At 50.2% G+C, this 9,918-nt stretch overlaps 4 protein-coding genes across 4 annotated transcripts; 1 reads left to right on the plus strand and 3 right to left on the minus strand.

Moving 5' to 3' along the window:
* Positions 1-1,058: 1,058 nt before the first annotated feature.
* PMZ80_010483 (uncharacterized protein) lies at positions 1,059-2,234 on the plus strand (the record flags this gene model as incomplete). Its single annotated transcript, XM_064878872.1, has 1 exon — positions 1,059-2,234. The coding sequence occupies one exon, from the start codon at positions 1,059-1,061 to the stop codon at positions 2,232-2,234; it is 1,176 nt and encodes a 391-aa protein (XP_064725273.1).
* A 1,656-nt stretch (positions 2,235-3,890) lies between these two features.
* On the minus strand, positions 3,891-6,086 carry GLC3 (alpha-1,4-glucan branching enzyme; the record flags this gene model as incomplete). Its single annotated transcript, XM_064878873.1, has 3 exons — positions 3,891-3,917; positions 3,968-5,964; positions 6,011-6,086. 3 exons carry the CDS (start codon positions 6,084-6,086, stop codon positions 3,891-3,893), a joined length of 2,100 nt encoding a protein of 699 aa, XP_064725274.1.
* Positions 6,087-6,829: 743 nt separating this feature from the next.
* PMZ80_010485 (uncharacterized protein) lies at positions 6,830-7,625 on the minus strand (the record flags this gene model as incomplete). The annotated part of the gene is made up of 2 exons (XM_064878874.1): positions 6,830-7,378; positions 7,620-7,625. The coding sequence occupies 2 exons, from the start codon at positions 7,623-7,625 to the stop codon at positions 6,830-6,832; spliced, it is 555 nt and encodes a 184-aa protein (XP_064725275.1).
* Positions 7,626-8,821: 1,196 nt separating this feature from the next.
* On the minus strand, positions 8,822-9,763 carry PMZ80_010486 (uncharacterized protein; the record flags this gene model as incomplete). Its single annotated transcript, XM_064878875.1, has 1 exon — positions 8,822-9,763. The coding sequence occupies one exon, from the start codon at positions 9,761-9,763 to the stop codon at positions 8,822-8,824; it is 942 nt and encodes a 313-aa protein (XP_064725276.1).
* Positions 9,764-9,918: the final 155 nt, after the last annotated feature.

Here is a 9,918-nt window from a genome sequence, read left to right on the forward strand (position 1 = left end):
ATCAGGAGCACGCCAGCAAATAATCGTGTACAATATTCGAAGCCTCGCCGAGGCCTCGAGAAGCGCAATTGATGTATAGCCGGCGATGGCTCTAGCATAGTATGATCAGGTCCTGGGAGCACGCCAGTGCTTACGAGTAGCTTGTTGTCTACAAGAGATGATGCTGCATTGGCATCTGTCAGGAGCTACCGGATGGTTAAATTGATGCCTCGGGCATACATGATGCGCAAGAATCAGCCTTGGCACGGACCTTGTTGATCTTCTGCAAATCGTGTTCATATTCTTACAAAACTTCCTTGATAGCACATGCAACATCCATGGCACGTCTCGATATGGAGGACCTCAATGAGCACGTTCTCGGAAAATTTGGGGAAGTTTGTGGCTGATAAGCACTGATGAGCAATGAGACCGACTCTACCAAGGTCGCGATTTTCGCGTGATGTGAACCTTATGAGTATGGTAGCCACTTAGGTAGGTGCACCTTGACATGCCTGTGCCCAATCGGTAGTGTAGGCGCTCTGATGCCTGCCAGGCCGACATCTTTGTTGATACAGACACAGCGCGGTTCAGCAGCGTCCAATTCTACTCGTTGTCAGTAGATGGGAAGTCAAGATTGCTGTCCAGGACGGCAGTACGAACATGCCCAAGACTCCAGGTCAGTGACTAGAGGCCCCCCATTTGCCAAATGTAGCAACTGGAGTGCAAACAGATTGTGATCGTGGGATCTGGTACCCTTACCAGCGCTCTCACACGGTGGTTGAGAAGGGTTAGTGCTTCGCCGCATGATCGCATGAGCATATTTCTTGATGGCAAATATGGTACTGAGGAGGCCTGCAAGGCTCTAACAGATCTTCCATGGGTATAAATAGCCCATCCGCATTCCTTCAGTAAAGAAGTCATCCTCCCACCTTTGAAGTCCTTACCACACAGCATACCGAAATCAGATGGAGTCATGTTTGGCCTAATCACCAAACTAATGTTGATACTTTACATCCTCACTGCAGCTTTTCACAGTCTAGGCACACTCGCAAGAACGCGCACGAAACGAAGACCTCATAATGACAGCACCGAATGGGAGGCCTGTTGCGCCTGTACAGGGCTCACCAGCATACTATTCAGGTTTCAATCCTACCTACAATGCTCAACAGCTGATGGCTCCTGGAGGGTTACCCGTACCACATGGCCGTCCACCAGGATCCGTTCCGCCGCAACCACCACGTGTCCAAACACCCCAGCAACCCAATCAGCTTCAATTGAGATTTGCCAAGCGCGAAGAGCTCAAGAGAAAGATAATCAATGGCTTGTTTGGCGATCAGCGCCAAATCTACAAGTCAGAGACTGGAGACTATACTATCGTTTGTGGAGACCGCCAATGGCGAGTGTACGAACATATATTGCGACCACGCTGGCCCTGGTTTGCGAAGACGGTAGACGCACGGCGAAAAGGACGTTCGAGCAGGGAGACTCCGGAATGGCATGTCGTCCCCCCGAGCGACGAGCAGGATGCCGGGAGCCAAGACAATGGAGGACGCCAATCAAAACACGGCGTTACGGAAGGGCAGGACGGACACATGCCGCGCAATGGTGGACACAAACAGAGACAGGGCGTCATCCCCACGAGCAACAACACTGCATTATCTCTCTATTCAACAAATCGACTTATACCACCTGCACCGCTATCGCCATCAGCATCTGATCCTCTTGAAGATGATCCCAATGTCATCACCCTGGAGGACGCCGATCCCGACGCGATAGCAATGTTTCTAGACTACCTCTACACCCAGGACACCGAGCTCGTTGAAACAGTCGCGACGAAAAACCCAACCGGCGCCATGCAAGCCCTTGCTAATCTCGCGATTGTTGCAGCACGATACGACCAGCAGGAGCTGTTGGTTCAGATCTCCTTCGAGCTAGAGAACCTAGACATAAAAGTCCAGGGCCAGGGTAATCTATTGAAGGCTCAACCCCATATCCTGGCAAGGGATGCATTATTGGCGACAACGATACTGCGGGGGGCACGCCATCACTATAAGGAGTTGCAGTTACTGCAACGCTATGTTCTCGACTTTTTGAAGCACACATTGCAGTTGGGCAAGATGGAAAGTGGCATCAGAGCGTTATTGGTGGATCATATGAAGCGTGATATTGGATATGCGGTGATGTTGATCAGATACTTAGCTGGGGGGCCCCTGGACGACTCGGATCTGGTACTTGGCGAAGAGCCTACACAATAGGCCCGTATTGCTGGCGTGCCCCCCAGTGGTACCTCACGACACAATAACGATGGAACGTTACGCAACAAAGCCAAGATTCCTGCAAGGTTTAGCGTACTTTATCGATAGACTATCGAGAGGCCGAGGGAGAGGGGCTATCGAGGTAGATGGCCCTCAGATTATACACGATATGGCATAACGCCTGGCCTTTTCAGTATCTCGGCATTGTTGCGCAACGTTTCTCCATGCTCGAATCTACGTTGTGGTGCCCCCCCGGGGAAGAAGATGTCGCATTTCCTTTTTTAATTTCAACCACCACTCCTCACCTGCTCAACGACTTGCAATGAACATCCTCAAGACCATCACAGTACTACGTCAAGCGTGTACGAAGAAGGAGGTCCTACAGACTCGACAGCAGCATACGCTGTTATTCTCAAGGAGCACAATGTAATCAGATATAAGTAGAATCGAGACCCACCTCCTGGAGTCCACGAAGAAGCATCCGGGCTTTGCAACCATGATGATCAGGTCCCTGGCGTGTGTCTAGGCCAAAATCAAAGGAGGAAGGGCGAGTAAGAGGACAGTATAGCGAATGAGTGTACTTGTAGATACGTAGGATCTGGTGTGCACCCAAAGAATGAAAATGCTTCCCTGATTCTGCTCCGGGAATGATACACATCAGTGGGTGACTTTGCTACTCGTGGGCACATCTATGCTGTAATACTGAACCAAGTGGCCCAGTGATGGGTGTACGTCTCAGTGTCGCGATAGTGGTCAGTGGTTATAGCAGCGTTCTTCATACTCGAACCCCGATACAGTATCGCGATACTTCTACCTCTTGTTTCGAGGTTTCGAGGTTTCGAGGTTCGATTCGAGACACCTTAAGAGTAGGCTAGCTAAATTAGGAAGCCCTTATCCTACTTAGGAGGGCATACTAGGTAGGTCTGAGCCTGAGGCATCAGTAGTCTATCGATAGCTAGAGTGCTTGGCTAGCCTTTACCTAAATAGGTGTCTTGGCGAGACTTCGAATCATACGCGACCGAGTATGACGGTATCGAGGTCTCGAGGTCTCGATAAACCGGTATCGACAATGAAGAACGCTGGGTTATAGCATCATAGAATGTCCAGACGTCGATTGAGGATTTCTCTCCTCGGAGGACACTTGCTTCCCTTCGCTTCGTATCAAGAGGTTGACCGGCTTGACACTCTCACACGGCGTCGGGTCTGCCCTAGAAACATCCTGCAGCTGAGGGTTCCTGTATGGTGATTGGAATTCAAAGCTCTGTCGGAGCAGCGCCGGAGCACACGGGTCTCATATCGATGCCAACAAAGTATCTGGCTGGAAGAAGTATCGATTTTTTAGACCCGATGCAAGGTGAAAAGACCACATGCGATTTGTGATAGAGAATATTGGAAATGGACTGAGTTTCACACTATCAACATGCACCACACATTTCGACTCGGATACATGAATGTGCATACAAGGGAAAATGCTCGAGATGAATACCAATATCGCGACGTAGCGAAGAGCGATACAATGCGACTAAACCATCAGCTTGCTTGAACGTCAACATGCGACCCAGAGAGCCGCTAGCATATCCGGATGAACCTGCTCTCTCTTTGCACCATGGCATGCGAACGAACCAACCACCATGAGGTATACGCCTTGAACTCCATCTACAGGGTCGACTCTAGAGCAAGAACCTGTCATGATCGTTAGCATCAATACCACCATGTAGGAGTAAAACACTTACCAAAGCAGTCCTGCAAGGGATATAGACCTGCGTAAAGTTCTTCCTCCCATTCCAAGGCATATCCGTCGTGAAGAACCTCGTATTCTTGTCGTTCCGGTTGAAGCCACCGAACTCCGGCGAATCCGTGTCCAGCACAATTCTGTAGGTTCCTGCCTCCTCAACACCGACTCTGTAGTCCGTGAAGCTCTTCGTGGGATGGAAGTTGAAGATCCAGAGCAGACCAGCTCGCTCAAACACAAGCACTTTGTCGGATTCGTTCTTCAGCGAGATGTACGCTTGTGGGTGGTGCAGCCAGCCGTACTTCTCCTCGGTCAGTTGCATCGCACGGTCGAACTCGTTGAGAAACTTGTAGCGAAGGAGATCATCGTCTGCGAGGTTGGTTTGCCGCCTCGCATACCAGAAGGAGTTATCGTTGCCTTCTCGCGGAAAGTCAAGCCACTCAGGGTGACCGAATTCGTTCCCTACAAAGTTGAGGTAACCCTCGCCTCCAAGGGCATGGGTAACAAGTCGAATCATCTTGTGTAGGGACATGGCGCGTTCAATCTCTGGTGTAAACTCTGAGAGCCTCGACATGTGGGTGTACATTTGTGCATCGGCGAGCCAGAACATGATGGTCTTGTCACCGACTAGCGCTTGATCGTGGGACTCAGCGTATGCAATTGTCTTCTCGCCGTGTCTCCGATTCGTGAGTGTGAATGCGATATTGCCGATCTCCCACTCGGCATCGGTACTCTCCTTCAGCATCTTGATGTACATGTCTGGTACGGCCATTGCTAACCGGTAGTCGAAGCCGACACCGCCAAGGGACAGTTTGACGCAGAGGCCCGGCATACCCGACACATCTTCTGCAATGGTGATTGTGTCCGGATAGAGGTTGTGCAGCATTTCGTTGGCGATCATGAGGTAGACCACCCCATCCTCGTCGACATTCGGTCCAAAATACTCATGATAGCCTCCTGAGAAGCCAGCTCCGATACCATGGTGGGTGTACAGCATCGACGTTACGCCATCAAATCTAAAGCCGTCGAATTGGTACTCCTCCATCCAGAATCTCAAGTTCGAAAGCAGGAATCTGAGCACCTCGTGGCTTCCATAGTTGAACAATCTTGAATCCCACAGCTCGTGACGACCCTTTGCACCCTCATGGAAGTATTGGTGGTCACTTCCGTCAAAGTTGTTCAGCCCATCTAGGGCATTCTTACTCGCGTGTGAATGTACCACGTCCAGCAGAACAGTGATACCATGAGCATGCGCAGTATCTATCAGCTCTTTCAGGTCTTCTGGTGTGCCAAACCTTGAACTTGCAGCAAAGAAAGAGTTTATCTGGTAGCCGAAACTGGCGTAGTAGGCGTGCTCCATGATTGCCATAAGCTGAATCACGTTGTAGCCTAAATATTTTATCCTCGGAATCATATTCTTCGTAAACTCCTTGTATGATGCGACCTTCAGCTCTGGGGAGGAGATACCAACGTGGGCTTCGTAGACTCGTAGGGACTTTGGTTTCGGTGGTCGAGGGTGCTTGAAAACGTATCGCTCGTGCTTCGGAGGATTCCACAGCACAGCATCATATATAGGCGACACGTTCAGGTCTTGTACAACTCGTGTAATCCATGCTGGTAGTCTTTCTATCCTTTCTCCTCCAGGTATTATCATCGAGATCTTCAGCTTGGTATTGTGTGATATTGCAGCGACACCATCTCTTGCAGGAAGGTGAATCTCAAAGACACCAAATTGGTCCTTCGTCATGGGATGAGACTCCCGATTCCAGTTGTTGAATTCGCCTATCAAGAAGGCCTGCTGAGCATTGGGTGCCCATTCGCGATATGTGATGTCTCCGTTGTCTGAGAAAGTGAAACCAAGCCTTTCATAGCCTCTTGAGAACTTTTCGAGGCCACCCTCATTCTGATCAATATCTTTTATCCATTTCTGTGCTTTTGCGAATCTTTTCTTTAGAGATTCCCGAAAATCTCCTAGCCACGGGTCGAGCTCAATGATGCCTAGGATGTTGTTAGCAGTGTCCTCACACGTAGAGTAGCTATTTACCTGTTCCATCCGGTGCCTGTCCGCCTGTCGGCGAGGCGTACATGCTGTTTTGTGATTGTTGATTTAATGGATCCATGTTGGGATCTGTCTGCAAGAATGGGTATCGAAGGAAGAGGACTGTTGCAAAGACCGCAGTGCTGTGCTCGATTATGCTCAAATATCAGAATTCTGGGTATGCTACAAGTATTTTTATCAATCCTCAAGGCTCTGTTATGGAGGGGCACTAGTGTTTTGTGTTGAGTTGATGCTGGACTGATCGAGCTCGCGACTGCTGGAAAAAAGCTCTAGGATGACGTTACGTGTTCAACAGTAACGCGGGGGACCTGCTCCAACGCCGCTCTAGTGGTACAGGCTAGCCTAGACAAGCCTAAGATGCCGGCCAGGGTCGGACTTGTGGGTACCAAATCTCCTGCATGAGGCATGTGATTTTCACCGAATGAGTTTTAGCACTCCGAATATATGAGCGGGTAGTTGTAAGCGACGCAGTTGAGGCTCTTCCTCATATGCATGGAAGATGCTTGATATTAAACGGTAAAGATCACTGAAACTGTTGGTCTTGCGCAAATATCGTTCAGAAAAGAAAGAACACTTCTTGTAAGATCTTTACACACACGCTTGCCTGCTTCTATCAAATTTTGCTTGCTGAAACCTCTCACTTCTTGATCAACACTCAGATACAAGTCAATACCCGCCGAGCCGGTTTATGAAATAGATGGCCAACTCCGCACGCTGGGCAGGTAAGCCGAGTTGGCCATCTATAGTATAAACCGGCTCGCCGCTTACCTCCCAACACCACTTGGACCTCACCATGACAGCAACTCATCGGATACCCTGCTCCTTCTTCCACTGCTCAATCCTCTTATCCTGCTCCTTCTGCCACGCCTCCTTCTCCTCCTTCGTCTCCGGTTCCTTCAACTGCACATTCCCACTCGAACTCTTTCCAAGCCCCGACTTCTCCTTGCCCTCATCTTCAAGTTTAGCCAGCAAGATCAAATAGATGGCTCGAAACTCAGGGTCAGGCGTGAGGCAGAATTGGTGCTTCGAGATAGGCCCCTTCTTAAACCAGTCTTCTAGCATTCGTCGTGTCCATCGAGGATCATTGATAATCTCTTTGAGAGCGTGTTGCGGTTCGGCACCTTCAGGATTGGCTACGATCTCCGAGGAGCGGATGAACTTGGTGAGGAGGACGTCGGGACTTTCTTTTGGTTCTGGTGCGAATATGTCTGGTAGGTTTGACATGTTGATGGTGTCTTGTAGGTAGTAGTCCTGCGTGTGAGGTTTGATGTAGAACGATATCTGGTCTGGCTGTGGAGGGCGACCTTTTGTACCGTTGTGGTCGTGGCTTGCCCATTGTATAATGCTTGTTATCTGTTTTCCTGGTGCATGGTTGTCACTACAAGCAGTATGACGAACGTTCCACGCTGGTTCGTCCGCACAACAACAATAAGAACAACCAGAATGCTTGCTGCAGCAAATTTGGTCAGCGGTTAGCTGAGTATACGAAAGTCAGGCGCGCAGAGCTAGTGTTCATCGCGAACGGATATTAGACCTAACGCTTCGACTTGAGAGCTGTAGATGGGAAGTACAGAGAGGCACTCGCCATCATAACCAGCATGATAGCTGCAAAGATTGTTCGATTTGTCGACGGCGCTGAAGATTGTTGCTCATGGACTTGGTGGCAATAACGATGAACATGCTTGCTGTAAAGCACAACAGAGCTCACAGCACACTGAAACTGTTGTGTGTGGTTCGTGCAAGAACGTCCATTCAATTCGTGGAAAAGACTTCGTTGATATATGTTGGCCGCAGCTGGCGTACGGTTCGACATTTTTGTGTAGCAGTATATCACAGACAGATCTCGGATCTCTTCAACCTTCCTCGCCTCCTTCATCTTGTAGACAAACAGGTATCCCCACTAGATTCTTTTGAATCCAGCAAAAGAATAGGACGTCTCCGGCATCGCACCACCACCCCAACCGGAACGAATCCCCAGTATCGTTGAGAACCTGCTCCGATTCTTGTTGAAAGCTTTGTCGTACAATTGAACGATCTTGTTCTGGTGTGTCGATGTGATTCTTGCGTCGGCGCTATGGTCGATTGTGATGTTCCTCACTCTTCGTCACTTCTTAAGCTGCAGTACCGAAGCGACAAGCCTAATGTCACTTCACCCCTAGCAAGATAGCTCATGCTACAAGGCCTTGTCGGATTGCATGATCACCGCGACCATCTGCAGACTATAGTCGAAAGCATCGTCTTATCCTTCCATTTCTCCTCAGATGTAGAAATGTGGAAGGAGCCACCAGCAGGAGGCACAAAGATGCCCGAGTCCTACTTGAAGAACTTGTAGACCTGCTACAGAAGACCCTTGCTTGGTAGGGCAAGGGGCGATATCTCGGGAACGCGCGAGCCTATGCTGGCCACCTTCTGCCTGTCCTGATGCTTGTCCTGGACGATAACCCATTGAACGCGAGTAACTAGAAAAGGTCAAGAACGCTCACTGAGAACGCGACTGTCAATCCAGCCGGACTGCAGCTTCGTTAGGCGTAAGCTGGCCTTGTTGTGGACCACACCGGGCAGATTTTACGGACACTCTGCTCGACCGAGACTTGCGAATGACAAACTTTTGGTGTATGATTGAAGGAGTAAATCGATTTCGGCGTTGGCGGGTCGCTTCTGTGCATCGAAGTGCAACATCAAGTTGGCCGCTAGTGTCGGTTCCTGGGACACTTGAGGACCCTAAAAAGAGTGTGTAAGAAAGATTAACAGAGCCTGTAACTTGGAGACTCCTGGAAGAAATTGCGAATGGCCGTTTCAGCGACTTGGGGAGGGTGTCGGTGCTTGTAAACCAGCCGTGGTAGTCAGAAGGCCGTCGGTTGATTCTATATCCCCACGGTAGGCAAATTTGATGATCAATATGGCTAACCATCTATCCTCCTCGAAGCATCTGTACAGCAGCTGTCGAAGGCTAGCAGGCATCACCCGGAATTGCAGACAATCTCGCAGGAATGCTAACACAATCGGCTGGAATAGCTGCAACCCCTTGGACATACTGGCACACTGGCGCAACCTGACCAGTGCGGTCAGAGCATCTTCCGCCAACGCCGCTGCCTCGTCTACGGGTGCTTTGTTCGCCGCCTCGACATCGAGTGCCCATAACTCACAGTGCACCCGCTCTAGGAGCTCGCTAGCGCCGTACTTCTGGGCGACGATTGCAACCTCGACCAGTGTCTGAAAAGGCGTCTTGGATATTTTCTTTGCAGATAGTAGTTCGGGGTCGCCAGTGTATGCGTACTTGAGTATTATGGCAATGGCATCTGGGTCATCCTGACTCATGTCGATTGTATGGTTCTCCTTGTCCCAATGAGAACATTTGTCATAGAGGTTCCAGTGCCGTGGGATGATCCAGGAATGGATCCTCCAGTCCTCATCGCGACATATGACGAGGATATCGCCTTCCTTACGACCTAACAGTGTCAGGAGCTGCTGGCGAGCTTGTAAGACCGCCATCTTATCAAGTTTGTCCCTGACCAATTCTGGTACCGATTTCGGGCGTGAGGGGGGCGCCGTGTCATTCTGCACTTGCTGTCGTTGTGTTGATGGCGGTCGCAGTGGCTGCGGTGGCTGCGGTGGCTGGGACGCAATGTGAGGTTGAGCTCCTGCTGTGCTTGACCCGACAGGAGGGTAGTACGTAGGCTGGTATGGCGCAGGACCTGGTAGCATCCTTGGAAGACCCTGGGGCCCACGCGAAGCCATATAGGATTCTTGGATCTTTTGTGTCGATGAGTGGTAAAGGTTAGGTAAGAGAAGGAATAGGGAGTAAGGTTACTTATAACTTGTGTCTTGCAGAGTCCAGCTAGGGGGACCAGTTCCTAGATCTAGACTGTGCCTTGCGCGTGGGAAAGGGTGCG

Source organism: Knufia obscura (genome assembly GCF_036327395.1).
Source record: "Knufia obscura strain CCFEE 5817 isolate CBS 148926 chromosome Unknown scaffold_18, whole genome shotgun sequence".
NCBI lineage: Eukaryota > Fungi > Ascomycota > Eurotiomycetes > Chaetothyriales > Trichomeriaceae > Knufia > Knufia obscura.